This window comes from Gigantopelta aegis, chromosome 9 (genome assembly GCF_016097555.1).
Source record: "Gigantopelta aegis isolate Gae_Host chromosome 9, Gae_host_genome, whole genome shotgun sequence".
NCBI lineage: Eukaryota > Metazoa > Mollusca > Gastropoda > Neomphalida > Peltospiridae > Gigantopelta > Gigantopelta aegis.
This window is the reverse complement of record NC_054707.1, coordinates 52,463,324-52,483,054: the sequence shown is the minus strand read 5'-3', so window position 1 is coordinate 52,483,054 and position 19,731 is coordinate 52,463,324. Positions and strand designations below refer to the sequence as shown.

The following is a 19,731-nucleotide window of genomic DNA, read 5'->3' as shown; positions in this document are numbered from 1 at the left end:
ATATGGTTAAGGACCACACAGATTTTGAGAGGAAACCCGCTGTCGCCACTACATGGGCTACTCTTTCCAATTAGCAGCAAGGGATCTTTTATTTGCGCTTCCTACAGGCAGGATAGCACCAGCCATGGCCTTTGTTGAACCAGTTATGGATCACTGGTCGGTGCAAGTGCTTTACACCTACCCATTGAGCCTTGCGGAGCACTCACTCAGGGTTTGGAGTCGGTATCTGGATTAAAAATCCCATGCCTCGACTGGGATCCGAACCCAGTACCTACCAGCCTGTAGACCGATGGCCTACCCACGACGCCACCGAGGCCGGTAGAGTTTGTCGAAGGCAAATGAGTCGAGCTAAGATCTGTAGAGGATAATTCAGAGGCATGCTCCACGTAAAATACTGAAATAAAGAATCGTGTTTTCAGGGCAATTTAGTGTTGTATATTGTGGATAATGGATTTGTAATAGTAATTAAAAAGGAACTCCAAACGGGCAGGTGGGTCACGGGAACCCTGTGACACAACCACCCCACCCCCTACCCACCCACCCCTCTCTGGATCAGCAGTTGGCTATGAACCACTATTACAGCTAGCATTTTGAACTTAAAAACCAAACTGAATATACTCACATAAAAGACAGAAGACTACAACGAAACAGGCTGCGGCGTTCATGTTTGTGACCAGTTCTCATACCGTAGGTACAATATAAACACTCTTATCTCCGACATCTTCGCGGGCGATATATCGAGATGTACGATAGACACTACTGCTAATCCTGGTCACATGCAAACATGCCACTTTGTCATTTATGTCGGTAAGATACGTATTCAGATTTTTTAAAACTCATATGCATGCAATGTATCTATTTCAGCCTATTCAATATAATAAATATGCTGAAATCCACCATAAACGCATCACCCTCTTATCATATGGGATGATATATACCGGTACCAAATGTGTGCTTTAGTGTGTGGCCAATTCAAATAACACTGGATTTTCTGAAAATAATTATTTCCTTTATAAAGCTCCACATATTATAGTTGGTTTCCGTGAAAATGGAACCGATGATTCGGCATATAACTCTATAACGAATAAAGTTAAAATTGATATAAAATATATTATATAACATTTAGTGAAATATCTTAAAATATCAGTGAAATAAAAGTGTTATCAGTCACTTAGTGACGATAACACCTTTTAGAGTGAAATTTTCACTCTAAAATGTGTTACTGTCACCGTAGAAAGTGTTATCTTCACTGTAAGAAAGCCGGAACTATTTTGCTGCTGGCATTTTAAAAATAAAGGTAAATTGCCAAAAGTTATATAATAAAAATAAAATTTCATGTTTTTTGTCAAATATGATTTATATCTCATCCCGTGAAGTTTACAATCATATCATACTCGTCGCGCTTGCGCGACTCGTGAGATATGATTGCAAACTTCACGAGATGAGATATAAATCATAGTTTACAAAAAACATGAAATATCCTCTATTATATTCTTACGTTTTAAACCCATACCAACTCAAATAACTTTCTTTCTTTAAATAATAAAAGTTTCTTTACAAATTATCATCAAACTGCATAGGCTATATCTTATTTTACAATGCAGGTATGAAAACAACTGATGGAACAGCCAAAGTAGAGAATTTACACAGAAACGTTTAATAAAAAAAAAAAATTGAGTTGGTATTGGTTTAAAACTCAGTAATATGTTTTAATATAAGATTTAACATTATTCGTCATAAGAGTTATATGCCAATTAATCGGTTCCTTTTTCATGCAAACGGACTTTTGTACACCGCGAAATAGGGAATTTCGTCTCAGTGTTTAAAGTGGAGCTGGTTTCATCTCAGTACACTGGCACTGGCTGCTAGTAAGCTTGATAAAGTCACTAAAGAGCTTTCCGCTGGTGAGAGGAAGAGAGATGTAGGGTTTTTTAAATCCTGGATCGTTCACACGCCAATTGTCGCTATATTTCACTGACAATGTCATACCTCATCCAACAAACTGACACTAAGTGATCTCAGTGACCGGTACGACCGCGTGTTAGACCTCGGCCCAAGATAGTCCAGTCTACCTGACACCTTCGACTAACAAGTTCCAGACAGCAGCGAGGACAGCAAGTATCATTTGTGAAACAAGTAGATTCATCAGTTCGCAAATAATACAGTGTTGATTAGCATAGGCGTACGGGCTCCCATTTTTATAGGGGGGGGGGGGGGGGGGGGGGGGGGGGGGTAGAGGCTGATTTTTGCCCGAATTAAAAGACAGTGCCCAAATCGGGATAAGATTTATTCATATGGAAGAAAGAAATGGTTTATTTAACGACACACTCAACACATTTTATTTACGGTTATTGCGAGAAAACCCGCTGTCGCCACTTCATGGGCTACTTTTTTCGATTAACAGCAAAGGATCTTTTATATGCACCATCCCATAGACAGTATAGCAAATACAACGGCCTTTGATGTACCAGTCGTGGTGCGCTGGCTGAAGCGAGAAATATTGATATGGATAACTAATATTGTGGGTAGAATGATGGAAATACATGGTGAAAATGTCTTAGCAAGCTCATTTGGCCCGAACATCTATCACTTTTGTTCAGATTATGAAGATTTACTCCAGCCCGGGGGGGGGAGGGGGGGGGGGATTGACCTTCCCCCACCCACCCATCTCGTACGCGTATGTTGATTATGGTTCTGTGAACATGTCTAAATGTACTAATTTGTATTTTGGCAAATAAAATAGTAGCCGTTTATGACAGGTGTTTTCTTACTTCGCAGTGTAAGATATATGCGTGCATATTGTTATTTATTACACGTTATTGGTATTTTAGTCGAAAAACATCAAACAATTCTTGTTAGACCAGTATCACTTGCTAGTGTCGTTTATATCTGTAATGTTGATTCAATCATTTAGCTGTCACGGAACATCACATATACAGACTGTATTGTGAAACGTAGGTAATACAATATTATTACTATGGAGATAAAATTCGTACACGCATTTACTGTTACAATATTACTAAGCCGGGAGATAAAACTGGTAGTTAGTTACGTAGTTCCACACACAACCACTCAGGGCCGTATACACGCATGCACAAAGAGACTTTTGTTTTAAACTAACAATACTTTAGCTATTTCAAATGCTTTTTGAGGAACTATCCATACCTCGCGGGAAATGTTCAGCTGCCAAGTGACATTTAAACGCTAGATTTGTTTCTCCCTTCACTGTAATAAGCGAATCTGTTGTTTTAAACATCTTTAAAACAGTAAGTGTATGAAAAAGCAAGACTGTGAACTTGAGCCTTAGGTAGTAATAAAACAAAAACAAGACACAATATCAAAGCATAAGTTTGTTTTATTCGTGTACATACTCAATGCTTGTTAATACAACTTAACATTTCTGTAAGCACTAAGCAAGTAAACAAAACCTTTATGGGCTTCTGGTGTATAAAACCATAATAATTGTAACTATAACTTGACATCGTAACTCATTGTCCAATCTGCCTGTAGGCCTCTTGTCAGCAGATCTAAATCTGAACAATAACCCCATTACCATATTCAGGATGACATTTAAATATTTTGACAACTCGTGCATTGTTGAATTAACTGTCAAAACGGTGACGCTACCAGGGGCTTAATTCACTAACTCTCGCAACTTTGCGATCTCGCAGTGCAATGCTAAAATACTTGCTAAGAGGATGCTTTGTTGTCTAGCAGCGCCTAAGCGACTTTTGTGAATCAGGCCCCAGGTGCTGCTATACCCACGGTACCCGTTAGCACTATATTTAGTAATCCACTGTTTTTATCGCTCTACAAAATCTATGCCAATTTGTATCTGATGACCTTTCTTTCGTCTAATTAAATTACAGCTGGCATAAAACTGACAGTTGGTTTAAAATCGAAGGTTAAACGGGACACTCACGTCGGATCTATTAACGAAGACCCGTCCGGAGAGGCAGATTGCAGATTTAACATATTACACTCTATCTGCATTATTCATTACATTTTTCAAAATAACCCTTTTCATATCTTTTCGGTTTTATTCTTAGCTTTGTTACCTTTTTTTTTCCTTAACAATTATTACAACAGAGGATGTCATCACAGCATACAAAAATAACTTAAAATGAATCATTAACGAACCCAACATCTTAAAACATTCCAACTGAACAGACACGATTACTGACCGATCAGTCATGTACATGTATTGCAGGGGAAACAAACTATTAATCTTATAACATTGACGGAATAAACTCAAATGCTCATATTAATGAATCTAGCTTCAGTTTTGCCAGAGCACAAACATTAGTGTTTTTAACAAGCTATCAAGCTGAAAAGATGTTATCAACTGGAAGTCTCACCACCATTAAATAGAGCTGGGCGGTATTGAAATTTGAGGTTCGGTATCGATATCGGTATTTTTGGGGTGATTTACCTCGGTATTCGGTATTGACACGATACCGATATCGAGTGCTATTTTCGGTATATTCGGCTTTAAATGCATGCCTGTGTTATGGCTCACCCGCTAATTTCATCTAAATGCAATTAAATTCCATACACAAGGCTCTCGTCTGATTTATACCAACCCATTTTGCGTTCGTCAGATATATTATTTGTGCTTTCTGGGAAATATTTTTCAATACCGAAATTTCGGTATTTTGAAATTTGTTCGGTACGGTAAATCGGTATTGACATAATACCTATAACGAACGGTATATACGATATACCGCCCAACTCTACCGTTAAACACGTTAGATGCAGCCATTACCACATAGTTGGTATCGACAATAACTGCATTTGAATGTGTTGAAGCATCATGGGAAGAAAACAAAACAGGACCGATTTATTCTTGATATTTGAATATTAAAATGTACACTCAAGATGTTAAAATTATTACACTTGTGCCCAGGGTACTTCACTTATTTACTTATGAATGCTCAATATTACTTTACTACTTTTCCACCTCACTTTGTAAACGCCCACCAACTGTGGTACAGCTAGAACTTGAAAGGCAGTTGCAACTTTCACTGAACTTATTGGAGTTTCAATTAAAACCAAAAACAATCTTCACTCTAAGATGAAAGTGGCTTAATACAAAAAATCTGGAAATTTTAACATTAGTGGCCGGGTACTGAGTTTAGCTCTATGGTTAGGGTTACACAATGATCTAAAATTGCAGTCCCCATTCAGAGTGTAAGCAAAACGCATCAGCTGAAACCATATCGAAAGTTTCGGATGGAGAATATGGAAAATGTTTGGACAAACAGTGAAAAACTCCAAAACACTGTACAAATTATTAAAAAATCCAGAATACTAACTAAATGCAGAAAACTGTCAATTCGGGACACTGTATCATGAGTGGTTGTTTCAATTAGGTACCACCTGGTAGATACCAACTCTAGAAATATAAAATGGGCAGCTGTATCTCAAGGGGCACCTGTCTATTATCTACATACGGACAGACTCTAAAACTCTGAAAACAATGTTATACTTATCTGGTAAGCAAGACATATGAATACCAGTGTATCAGACTAGAACTACCATCTCAACAACTGTGTATAAATAATATATTAGATAATATTAACAGCATATGAGACATTCATATAAAACAGCAAAATGTCATGCGTATCACAAGAAATAAAACAAAACAAACATAAGGAAACCACTTACATTAGTTTTTGTGCATTACAACTGGAGACATTCAGGAACTTTTGTCACAAATTATAAAGTCATGTATAATTATTAAAGTAAATTAAATAATATTTAAATTCTAACCATGTTTGGGCAACTTTTATAACTTCAGAAATAAAAGAAATGATCATTACTTAGAATTTTTCACCTATAAACACCTACGAAGTCAAACTGCCAGTTTGTCAATAATATCAGAAACTAGCCATTTGTCATCTATAAACATGCGTTAAGCTGTTGAACAATTTAGAATTTCCCCCACCTATAAACACACACCAAGGTAAAATGCTAGACTGTTACGAACTTCTCATCTATAAAAACAAACAATGTTAAGGAGCTGCTGAACAATTTTGCAACAATATTTACATGCATAGAATAAAATGTTACAACTGCATAATTTCCTTTCTGAAGTGCATTCAGTGAGATCGATTGTGATACATCAAATAAAAAGAAAAGACATTTCTTGTGTTACTGTGCAAGATATCATCATTAGTGAAACATTTACCAGCAGTTGCAAATTCAATATTAAGTCGCAGACCTTTGTTTCAACTCATCAAAAAGTTTGGCTAATCTACAAACCAGTAACACATTTGGATAAAGTTTTAACAGAGTGAAACAAGAGTCTGTGACATTGAAACGTGGAAATACCCTTTAAGAAGTAATACAGTAGCTAGTCTTCAAAACCATTACTTCTCAGCAGTACATGAATTTTTTATAAAAAAGAAAGAAAAATGTTTGTTTTTTTGTGTGGCATTATAAACACTATGATCACTAGGAACACTTCGGATGTATGGAAATGGATAATCTAAACAATAAAACCCAAGTCATTTCCGATCTCAATTATCAAAAATGGCTCCAATAGTAAAAAATATGTCATTATAGTGTTTAAAAGTTAGGGTCTGTCACTTTAAAAAGGTGGGAAGCAAAAATACAAGCATGTCTGAGAACCTTGGACTAGGGTGGGGTGAAAGGGTGCATAAATAATGAATATTAGAACTGCAAGGGGAGGGGGGCCCACTTTCCTGTTGTTTTGAATACCAGATAATCTTACATGTTCAAATTGAACTTTTCTATCACTTCAATACTGAGGTAGCCTGAAGTGATGAGGAGACATGGCCCTTCTTCCCAAAACCATCCATACACACAACCCCAATGTGACATAGATAAGCTTAGAAGTGATGAGGAGACATGGCCCTTCTTCCCAAAACCATCCATACACACAACCCCAATGTGACATAGATAAGCTTAGAAGTGATGAGGCGGCATGGCCCTTCTTCCCAAAACCATCCATACACACAACCCCAATGTGACATAGATAAGCTTAGAAGTGATGAGGCGGCATGGCCCTTCTTCCCAAAAACCATCCATACACACAACCCCAATGTGACATAGATAAGCTTAGAAGTGATGAGGCGGCATGGCCCTTCTTCCCAAAACCATCCATACACACAACCCCAATGTGACATAGATAAGCTTAGAAGTGATGAGGCGGCATGGCCCTTCTTCCCAAAACCATCCATACACACAACCCCAATGTGACATAGATAAGCTTAGAAGTGATGAGGCGGCATGGCCCTTCTTCCCAAAACCATCCATACACACAACCCCAATGTGACATAGATAAGCTTAGAAGTGATGAAGTATTTGTTAGGGCTCTGAATTCATTTTTTTTTTGCACTGTGATAGCTTCATTTGACAAGATCTAAATGATTTTAAATTAACTATTTTTATTAATGCATAAACAACAGTTGAGGTTTTTCATACCAGATACCGTATTGTTCTTTATTAGAAAGAGAAATTTTGTTTAGCATTTACTTCAAAGACTAAACAAGATTTTCCTATAATGTTCAGAATATAGACAAATTATTTGATTTATTTGTATCACAGTGACCTGGTATTAGTACACCACCATCCCCAAGTTGTTTCTACATGTGAGGTTTGATGGTCCTGTATGTATCACTATGCAAGATATGATCTGGACAAGGAGTTATGTGCAGTAGACTGTGAAAAGTAGGTCACAGTGACCTAGTAATAGTATGTGATACACTGCCATTCCAAGTTGTTCCCACATGTGAGGTTTGATGGTCCCGTATGTATCTGTATGCAAGATATGGTCCAGACAAGGAGTTACTGTTATGTGCAGTAGACTGTGAAAAGTAGGTCACAGTGACCTAGTAATATTATGTGATAAACCACCATCCCAAGTTGTTCCGACATGTGAGGTTTGATGGTCTTGAGGGACTATTTTTGTGTGCAATTAAAAAACAAATTGGTTCAGAAATAACTAAAACTGTAATACATACCACAGTAAGAAAACAATGTTTACTGCATCTAGGTCATGTTGTTTTATGGACTGGTGTAGCCTTGCAAGATAAGATAACTCTATATTTGAAATTATGAAATATATCAAGATCATAGTCACGTGACCCATGATATGCTGAAACAAGAGACTAGAATTTCTGAGACTTCATCATGGAGACAACTGTATGGTAGTGCATCTGAGATTTCATCAATCGAATCTGTCTATTCGAAACATTGCACAAGTGCATTACATTTTTCAATTCTTATTTACTGCACATTAAATAAATAAAACAAAAGTAGTAGCAGCAATATTCACAGCAAATATTCACATACCAATTTATTATTGAAATATATTCAAATATCTATACATTTATTACAGCTGTAGTAAGTAAACCTATACCAGGAAATATCCCTGGGTTTTTTTGACAATTATATGGGATAGGTATTATGTGAATGATTGTATTGCAATATGGGTTCCCGGTAACATGATACATACAAATGTACCACAATATATTTACACTATTGGCTGATTTCTAGGGAAGTATGTAATAAAATAAAAAAGTTGAAGTTTAAAATTTAAAACATGAAGTATATGGATCACTGTGGTGTATAAAAGCTTATTTAATAATGTCAGGCTTTTCCTTTTATCGCATATTTGAACAGAGTTAAGAAAACCAGCTCAGTCTAACAAATCTGGGTATCCAACTGACAATGAACATGCGGTATGGAAATTACCATATGTATCGGTACATGCAGGGTGTATCACGCAGGGTGCATCATGCAGGGTGTATTTACCCTTTAAATCATCTTAATATCATACAATGGGGGGTGGGTGGGGGGGGGGGGGGGGGGGGGGGGGGGGGGGGGGGACTTAGCCCAGTGGTGCATGCCTGATGTGTGGTCGATCTAGGATCGATCCCCATCGGTGGCACCCATTGGGCTATTTCTCATTCCAGCCAGTGCACCACGACTGGTAAATCAAAGGTTGTGGTATGTGCTATCATGTCAGTGGGATGGTGCATATAAAAGATCCCTTGCTACTAATGGAAAAATGTAGCGGGTTTCCTCTCTATGACTATCGAAATGACCAAATGTTTGACATCCAACAGCCGATGATTAATAAATGAATGTGCTCTAGTGGTGTCGTTAAACAAAACAAACAAACTTTATTATACATTGTATCTGTATACCGATAACACCACACATCCCTAGTGATTATGGACTTGTATGTAATATGTAGATATTAATGTCTCAATTCTTAATACATTTGCTGACTATCAAAACACTCAAGTCTCAACATCTTGACCAATCACAATGTACACAGTATTTAATTCATTTTAATTGTATCCTTAATTGTACTTAAAAAATAATAATTCAAGAACATATGAGAAGGAAGGAAATGGTTTTTATAACGACGCACAAGAACATAATATGGGAGATAGTTTATTTATTCAGAATACTGTAAATCATAAAATAATAGCGATCTTAAAATTTAGCGAAATCCAAATAAGTGAAATATTAGCGACATAGAACTTTAGCAAGGTCGTCATATAAGAAACTAAAAAAAAGAATAAACATAACTTGTAGGATCAGATGAAACAGCGTTTTTGACGTATCTTGATGTTCAGCAGCATACAGACAACTTACATTTAGTAGAAAATTGCAGTAATGTGTATGCTAACTATTGTTGTTTGCTATCCTGTTGTTTTAATCAGTGGCGTGTAACCATTGTTGTATGTTCAGTTAACAGTCTGTTGTACGTCTCTTTAAACTTTGCGTCATGAAATAATAGCATCTTGTACAGCCTTGCTAAATTCGCTAACATTTTATGATCGCTAACAGTATCACTTTTGTTTACCTTGTAAAAATGTAAATTTTATCAGGCTGATGGCAAAGACCTAGCTGCTTTCCTTGTGTTTATTTGATACGGACTTTGCTCACTGGTTAGCTGAGTTTTTGGTTTGACCGCACCTCTATGTCTCTGACTGCCTTATCTAGCTTCTTGCCCTGTGTTTATTTGATACAGACTTTGCTCACTGGTTAGCTGGGTTTTTGGTTTGACCGCACCTCTATGTCTCTGACTTCCTTATCTAGCTGCTTGCCCTGTGTTTATTTGATACAGACTTTGCTCACTGGTTAGCTGAGTTTTTGGTTTGACCGCACCTCTATGTCTCTGACTGCCTTACCTAGCTATCCACGCTGGTCTCTGAACATTATGAGAACAGTCGTTTCGCTCACACGTTGCTCATGTAAATCTAATTTTTCCTAAGCTATTTTTTGTTTGCGCACATTTTCAAACATCATTTACATGGATATAACTGGTTTACGCAAAAAGGAAATGGGTTACATGGATTTATTTCTGCGCAACCGATAAATGGGTCACTCCGATTTTGACCTGTCAGTATCCATAGGATCCAAGTAATAATACTGAATTTACTGTATTAATTATAGATTTGGTGACTTTCTATTTTTAGCCTAGCAATCTTTGAATTCTGTGTTGATGCAGAGTGCCTGCACATTATGATTTTGATATTCTTTTGTTAATTAAGTAAATACTGTGTGGGATAAATTAATTTGAATTTATTTATCACAGATAAATGTTAAAAAACTTTGTTTAATATTAAATTCCTCTCAATATTTCCAAAACGTTTGTTAAAATTTCTCATTTACTCTACCCATATCAAAATTACCCCACTTTACTCAGATGAAAAAAAACCCTCCCTAAATAATAAAAAATTAATAATCCTCCAACTTCTGTTGAAAAGCTGTTAACCTTTCTGCATTCAAAGACAATTTTAGAACCATTTGCCATATTTATTATTCTATTCCCTACAATAGTAATAATGTTTTTAACATTATCACTACTCGTAAAAATAATAATAAAATAATAATAACTAATAAATAGAGGATTCGTCACAACAAATACCAATTAACTAAATGAGGTTGATATTTTACATATTAAAAAACATGGGTAAGTTATAGGATAAATAATAATAATAATAATACCAGGTAATAGTTCTGACTTACTAAATAAAATGGTGGCCAAGTTGAAGAACAGTGTTTTTAGCATGACCATTCACAGAAAAGCTAATACATGTACTTAATAGTTTGCATTCCTTTCTTTTACAAATATTTTGCACTTATCTATAAGCTAGGAGCTGGCATTATTTTCCCCATCTTTAAATATTAATCTCCATTTTTTGCAGGTAAAATTTAAAAAACTAGCATTCCCAATTGTTTGGGTTTTTTTAAATGTACATTGATACTGGTAAACAATTAGCATTCCTTTTCCTAAAAACAAATATCAACTTAATCTCAACACACATAACATTAATATTACTGTGGACTTTCCTATACTCATATTAATAAAAATAAATCTGCCCTAACACAGGGTAACAACTGGCATTCCTTTTCTTAACAACAAATAACAATTTGCACAAATGTAATAGTAATGTGAATTTTATGCAAGTCAATTAACGTCTAGCATGACTCTGGGCGTATACTAATAAATGAATGCATTAGTTAATAGCTGTATATATCAAATAGGTTTCCATGCTTTAGAATGAATGAGTTAAAGATACTTGGTCCTCGATACAGCTATGTCTGGTATTTCTGCCTCAAACTTAATCTTTTTTGTTGATTTTTTTTTTTTTTTTTTTTTAAAGGGACAGACCCTAGTTTTTAAACACTAAGGCATATTTTTCACTATTAGAGCCATTTATGATCACTGAAATCAAACATTACTTATATTTTATTGTTTAGATTATCCATTTCCGTACAACCGAAGTGTTTCTGGTTATCCTGGTGTTTCTAGTACCACAAAATGTTTTTGTTTTCATATTTTCAAAAACATGCGTGCATTGGAGAAGTAATTGTTATGGAATCGCGTTTTAGTCTATTTTTTTAAGAGTATTTCAACATCACAAACTCTTGTTTCACTCTGTTGTATCCAAATTTATTACAGGTTTGTAAATTAACCAAACTTAGTGTCCATTTTATGGGTTGAAACTAGAGTTTAGATGAAAATGATGTCTTAGTGTTTAGAAACTAGAGTGTCCTTTTAAGACCTAATCATATGAAATAATCGTATTCTGGGTATATAATCCCCTATAAACCAGTCCATTACTTCACAACCCCCAATTTTTATATCTTATCTGGAAGGAAGGAAGAAATGTTTTATTTGACTACGCACTCAACACATTTCAATTATTGACATATGGTTAAAGACAACACAGATACTGAAAGAGGAAACCCGCTCTCACCACACAGTGGGCTTCTATTTTTAATTAGCAGCAAGGAATCTTTGTAAGCAACATCCCAGACAGGATAGTACATACCATGACCTTTGTTTTATCAGTTGTAGAGTAATGGCAGGAACGCAAAATAGCCCAGTGGGCCCATTGAAGGGGATCGATCCTAGATCAGGTGAGCGGTTTATAACTGGGCTACATCCCACCTCTCATATCTTAGAAGAGTAAATAATTATGTTCCTAATCAGCTGAAGTCAATAGATGGACCCAATATCAGTATTAAGAGTCTCGAGTCGAGACTAAAAGTTTTATACGCCCGAGGCCAGGAGAACCAAGAACACATTAGATGCCCTGAAATCAGTATTCTAAGCAAGTGAGTGTACATTCAAGCAAAAATATACCAAACAGTGTTTTCCGAGGACCATGTACTTTAATCTCCAGTTATTGTAATGTGGTATCATATGAAACGCAGACTGAATATGCCTCCCTCCATGTTCATCTTTGTCTGCCTATCTTGGTATCTTGTAGCTCCACAATGGGCTTAGATGGCGGGTGCTAGCGTCTATACAGCGTGTGCTTGACGATATGTGTTCACCATGGTATCACAGTTAGTCAGTGTTTGTTCTAGGAGGTATCGCTATGGTCTCAAACTACGTCAATCGTTAATCGTCAGCTGGGCGAAGCCGATAAGCGCTTTATCGTCCGGGACCTCATTGTCTTTGCAGGTGTAATTCTGAAAGATAACCAGTGTTACTGTTAGTATTTGTGAGTTCATAAGAAACAAAAAGAAAAAAAGTAAGAAAGAAAGGAATATTGGTTTAATAAGACCTTCGCCCATTTTGAGATTCAGCTATTGAGTGTCTGACATATGGTTATTTTGACACATGGGTTTTATCAATTATTTGATCTACAGCAGAATATTTGTGTGTTTTCTACGTCTTAATGCAGTTTTCCCTTGCTGATTTTGGCTTATAGAATTTCTTATTTTGCCAAAAGGAAATACAGAATTATTAATGGGTATACAATCCTGTACACCCTACCCTGTCAAAAAATCATGTGACACATTAAATTTTATTACTTTTGTTTTGGTATTAATATTTCTTATGCAAATATTATAATTTATTTCCAGTAAATTAATACACTTTTATTTGTGTACAATTGTTATGCAGAGAACACTAGAAGTTGTAGCCAGTATTACCGTATATCTTCGCCTGTAAGTCGATCTCGGCTATAAGTCGAGTCCCTAATTTCAAGCCCTGAAAACGTATTTTTTTATTGACCCGTTTATAAGTCGACCCATGAAAAACAACTTATAAATATTGAAATATTTCTTATTTTCTGCACATGAGAACAATAATGTACAATATTTGAACAAAAGAAAATTATTTTACAAACTTCGGTTTTCACGTTTTGTACATCGCAAAATAATCAGACTATTCCAATCAAACTATCATTATTACATAGCATCAAAACGAAATATTCCCTTAGTAGAGAGTGAAAGCTGTTTGACTGTTACTGTATGGTACTGTACAGATGGTTTTGTGCACAGACAACAACTTTATTTATAAACACTGCCAACAGATCACTACGATAAAACTGAAAGTATCACGTTTTGCCGCCATATTAATACATGTAAGGAGGATAACTCTGGAAAGTACACTGGTTTTTGTACCAAATGATGTGTGTCCCTATTGCTCTAGATAGTGAACTGCAGAGATCAGTCTATTTTAAGGGAAATCTCAGTAATATGCATGAAGTTAATCACCGCCAAAACATTGTTTGAACAACCATTAATGCCAGTGACCAGATTTCAAAATAAACTCAGGCAACAGGTAGTTAGTATTGTTTACATTTTTACTATTAGTGATGACTGTTAATTTAACTAAGTGGACTGTTGTCTTGGCATGTGAGTGAGATCGTACGAAAACCGTTCTAATGCCAAAAAAAAAAGGTTATAAAAAATAAATGTCAAATTAACATATTTGAGTATAAATACATGGCATACTTAAACAATAAAACTTGTAAAATAATCCCCAAAACAGTAATGTTTTTTGGTGAAATTTTTTTACCCTCTTATAAGTCGACCCCCCAAGTTATAAAATAATTTTTGGGTGAAAAAAATTCGACTTATAGGCGAAGATATACGGTAGGTAGAATAAAAATAGAATTTGTGAATCATATCACATTTTGTACCCCACAGCGAAGTCTGCACTTTTCCAACAAATGAAACGGAAACACTAGTGATATGAATTAGCTCTGGACTAATCAGCACATATGAAATTTATTTAAAAGTAATAAAGTTTCAAATTTCATCAACTTACCAAGCGAAAAGTGATATTCTTAGTGTCCGGTTTTTCTAGAATTTTTTGCAGATTTGCAGCCACTGAAACAAAAGGGAAAAATTACTAATGTTTTATTATGAAAGTCATTTTATTCAGTAAACTCTTTACAATTCACAGGTTGCCTTTATAAACACATTATAACATATACCAAAAAAATTATTATTTAAGTTATCTTTGCTGGGCAGTTGCCTAGGGTGTCTGCAGGACAGTCAATCAATCAACCATTTGACTCGTGCTTACAACCACTGAAGGTTCAAGCACGACTGTCTTGGGCACATCCTCCGAGATGAGGACAAGAGGTTAATGGGTTAATGTGAAAAGAAACCTGCTGATCCTCCTACTGACTAGCAGCAAGGTTTCTTTTAAGAGCTCATTCCCTGAAGTATTTTTCATAGATTATTTGCTATATTAGTTGTGAAGCCCAGGCATTGCTTTTATTATCTAGGAATTCCACACAATGACCTATTCAAGACTACATAGTATTAATTAACCTGTCTCAACAGGCCATCTTACCTCTATTTTAAATATCCAACATAGCATTAATGAATCTGTATTAATTAGTCACTGTATTGATATTACTATGGTTACAGGTGCCTCTTAACAATGCCAGGAGAAACCATTGAACATGCCCCAAAGAGGTCAGACTTACCAGGAAAGACTGTGATTACTGGAGCGTCAATGCCAAAATAATAATCACAGAACACTTGAAAGTTGTCAGATGGGAAATGACAGGTAAGTGGGATAAGAGACAAGCACCTGACAAGGGCTGGGATGTGGTGGTGGACATTAAAAGAAGTTGAAAAATAGATGCTGCTAGATGGGGAAGAAAGAAGAAGGAATTCAAAAGACACAAAGTAAATGGAGGCAGTGGAAGCAAAACTACTTGGACAATGTCTTCACAAGCACTCACCAACGATCATGTCCTTGCCACTCACAAGTCCTGCCTCGACTAACTCCCGAGATACACTGTCAGAGGTATCTGATAACATAACAAAAGTACACTGTCAGAGGTATCTGATAACATAACAAAAATGCACTGTTAGAGGTATCTGATAACAACAAAAATACACCGTTAGAGGTATCTGATAACATAACAAAAATGCACTGTTAGAGGTATCTAATAACAACAAAAATACACTGTTAGAGGTATCTGATAACATAACCAAAATGCACTGTTAGAGGTATCTGATAACATAACAAAAATACACTGTTAGAGGTATCTGATAACATAACAAAAATGCACTGTTAGAGGTATCTGATAACAACAAAAATACACTGTTAGAGGTATCTGATAACATAACAAAAATGCACTGTTAGAGGTATCCGATAACAACAAAAATACACTGTTAGAGGTATCTGATAACATAACAAAAATGCACTGTTAGAGGTATCTGATAACATAACAAAAATACACTGTTAGAGGTATCTGATAACAACAAAAATACACCCTTAGAGGTATCTGATAACATAACAAAAATAAATTGTTAGAGGTATCTGATAACATAACAAAAATACACTGTTAGAGGTATTTAATATAATAACAAGAGTACCGGTGAGGTACATGATACACCCATCAGGAGTTTGATGGAAAACCATAGATATTAATGAATATGTTACGGGTATGATTCATTTCTAATTATGTGAAATGTTTGCAATGGGATGGATGAACAGTTTGTTTTGGACAAACTACTTATGATACTGTATCCATTGGAGAAGGTGCTGTCTGATTAATGAAGTTATTGTTCTTTATTAGAAAGGGAAATTTTGTTTAGCATGGGTACACTGGTTACACATTTATATTGGCAGAGAAACAGTTTATGTATGTAATGTTAACAATACAGAACCGCCAAGAAATTAGCCGGACAAGGATTTACTGTCATGTGCAGCATGTGAAAAGTAGGTCACAGTGACCTAGTAATAGTACGCAACACACCACCATCCCAAGTTGTTCCTACCTGTGAGGTTTGATGTATCTGTATCAAGATATGGTCCGGACAAGGATTTACTGTTATGTGCAGTAGACCGTGAAAAGGAGGTCACAGTGACCTAGAAGTAGTACGCGACACACCACCATCCCAAGTTGCTCCTACATGTGAGGTTTGATGGTCCTGTATGCATCTGTATGCAAGATATGGTCTGGACAAGAAAAAGTTAACAGACGGATGGACGGATGGATAGACGCCATACCATATGACCCATAGATGGGCATATAAAAAAATGCATAGATACAATCAGTTACCTGATAAAAATAAGTAATTAATTATACACAGTAAGAATATGACAAAATATTGAAAAATATATTGTTACAAAAAAATCACTTATACATTGTGTACTATACCTTGATTAGGTGTGAAATCAAATTTTATATCATTCAGTTCCTTCTTTTCATTTCTAAAATAGAATTTAAAAAGTACATAAAAGTATATTTATCCTGCAATCTTTGTATATATTATAAAAAATATTACTAGAAAAACATTTTTTGTTTTAGAACACTAATAAAGTCTATCATGTAAAAATTACACTGTTATGAAAACTAACACATGGTAATCATTTCATCTCAATTCAAACTTCCATTGGGCTATTTCTCGTTCCAACCAGTGCGCCACGACTGGTATATCAAAGGCCATGGTATGTGCTATCCTGTCTGTGGGATGGTGCATATAAAAGATCCCTTGCTACTAATGGAAAAATGTAGCAGGTTTCCTTTCTAAGACTATATGTCTGAATTACCAAATGTTTGACATCCAATAGCCGATGATTAATAATCAATGTGCTCTAGTGGTGTCGTTAAACAAAACAAACTTCTAATTCAAACTTTGTGACATCCATATATTGTCATTTCAAAGGGATACTTTCATGAAATATAAGCTTTGTGTTGTAAAGCTGCATACCAAGGCCATAAAAAGCTTGTGACAAGTGAAAATTATTTTAAACTCAGGACATAATAAATCTGACAATAACTGTTAACTCATTTATTATCCTGACGCCATATAACAGCAGTTAAAAATGTGTCGAATGCGTCGTTAAATAAAACATTTCTTTCTTTCTATTCATTTATTATCCTGACACCATATAACAGCAGTTAAAAACGTGTCGAGCGCGTCATTAAATAAAACATTTCTTTCTTTCTATTCATTTATTATCCTCCATATGTGACAAACCTTAAGCGTAATACAAGGTTGATGGATTTAGATAGAGGGGCTTCAACCTGAAAGACAAAGATGATATTAAAATAGTAAATGGGGAGACAAACACAAAACTATTATAATTTTAAACATTACATTTAAACAATCAATTTCATTATCAGTTTCAAGACACAATTGTAAAACAGTTTAAAGAATGAGAGGAAACAACATGCTGACAACATACAGACAGGGCTGTACCTAATCTAAAATAACAGGGAAGGGGGCAGTAGAAGAATCGGGGGATGGAGGAAAAAAAGAAAGAAAAAAGAATCTTCTTCAGCCAGATAAAAAGAGCACTTGTAAATTTTAAAAAGGCAATTTTTCTTATTTTGTGGGACATTTACCCAGGGGTGCAGAAATGGAAAATGATTAACTAGCCTACCGGACCAGAACCAACTAAACTTTATTAGCCTGCCAGAATTTCTACTAGTCCGTCAGTCTATAGAACAATATATTACTAACAATATTATAATATACAGTGTTTTCACTCAATTATATATTGAGAGATATATTGACAAAACATGATTAAGAACATTTGTTAAGTGATCAACATCACGTGGCAAACCAAATCAAAAAGACAGGCAGACCGTCGGGCTGGTAGTTGTATTTCTTAACTCGTACGTCAGAATTTTTACTCGCATTTGGCCAGCGGGCGAGTACTTTCTGCAGCCCTGTTTACCCCCGTCCTCACCAGCTCCCATTGGGAATGGCCTTGACAGGTTGCTTTTACATCAATTCACAGCAAAAAGTCATTTATATATTTAGCTTCCAGACAAGACAGCACATACAATGGCATTTGATATTTTCAGAGTTCTAGAGAAAACAAATAAAGAGATCTCTGTGGACAGAGAGAAATCCATCCCATAATGCAATGGATTACTGAGCTACATACTGTCTCCAGTTTGCTGCCATGTATTACGTTTCCCACTAATAGAGCATTCGTAACAGATAAATTACACATTCAACACATTTTCCTATTTAGATTACCAGCGCCTGTGTTTATTACCAATATGGGCAGAGAGAAGTGGGGAAAGAAAAATGATTGTTCCCTAGTGAAAGAAGAAACCTATTTCTTCCCCTAGATACGTTTTGATGTCATAAACAGTGCTTCACTATAGGCTGATCATTTTAGTGCATACAGCAGTTATTTAAGTGTAAGAATAGTTTCCATAGTGGCTATCATGTCAACAACTAACTTACGTCATCAGCAATATGTGCGTTACAGCTATGACGCAGTGCTGTCTCTTGTTCTTAACATGCAAACTTGTAAACTTGTTTTCAATAACAGTATCGTTAGAAAATCTTCCATAAAATGATAAAGATTGATAATGGGTTATAAATAGAATACTCAACTCAATACTCAGCAATATCATTTATCTTGCACTCATGAACTGATGTTGTCCTTCACTCATGCAAGATAAACGGTACTACCTCGTAGCTCGTTGACTATTCTCTAAATATTCAATGTGTTTCTGGCTGTCATAATATTTTTATTGCCAAAACTAAATTTTACCTCCCAATACCAGTGTTCGAGATTACATTTTTTGGCCAGTATCCCAGATGGATACTAACATTTCAAAATCTGGTATCCCAACTGAGAATTTAGTATTATATGGCATCCCGGTGGAATACTGGGTTTTTGAAGTCTGGTATACAAAATTAAATTCTGGTATCCCTGGGATATCGGGATACCGTTAATCTCGAACACTGAATACATACTGGGTACAAAGAATATATATCAGGAAATAAAAGGAAGTTTGAGATGTTACAAATATTAGGACAACTACAGTATATACAAATGTTGATATTCTAAACAAGAAAATATTAGAAAATAAAAATCAGGTTTGAGCAACCACAAATTTTAGAACGATAATATTCAATATACAGACACTGATACTCTAAAGAAGAAAATATATTTAATAGTAATTTTAGTTGTCGTAACGACTTTTCAGTCATCTTAACAATAGC

At 35.5% G+C, this 19,731-nt stretch overlaps 1 protein-coding gene across 2 annotated transcripts in view; it reads right to left on the bottom strand.

Moving 5' to 3' along the window:
• Positions 1–12,646: 12,646 nt before the first annotated feature.
• The window catches only part of LOC121381072 (serine/threonine-protein kinase OSR1-like), a 31,721-nt gene continuing 24,636 nt past the window's right edge, over positions 12,647–19,731 (bottom strand). For both annotated transcript variants that reach the window (XM_041510163.1, XM_041510164.1), the window contains 5 exons: positions 17,740–17,786; positions 16,917–16,969; positions 15,489–15,557; positions 14,558–14,619; positions 12,647–12,969 (listed from right to left, as the gene is read on the bottom strand). In XM_041510163.1, coding sequence (XP_041366097.1) covers positions 12,892–12,969; positions 14,558–14,619; positions 15,489–15,557; positions 16,917–16,969; positions 17,740–17,786 — 309 coding nt within the window. In that variant the 3' untranslated portion in view covers positions 12,647–12,891. The remainder of the gene's footprint in view (positions 12,970–14,557; positions 14,620–15,488; positions 15,558–16,916; positions 16,970–17,739; positions 17,787–19,731) is intronic.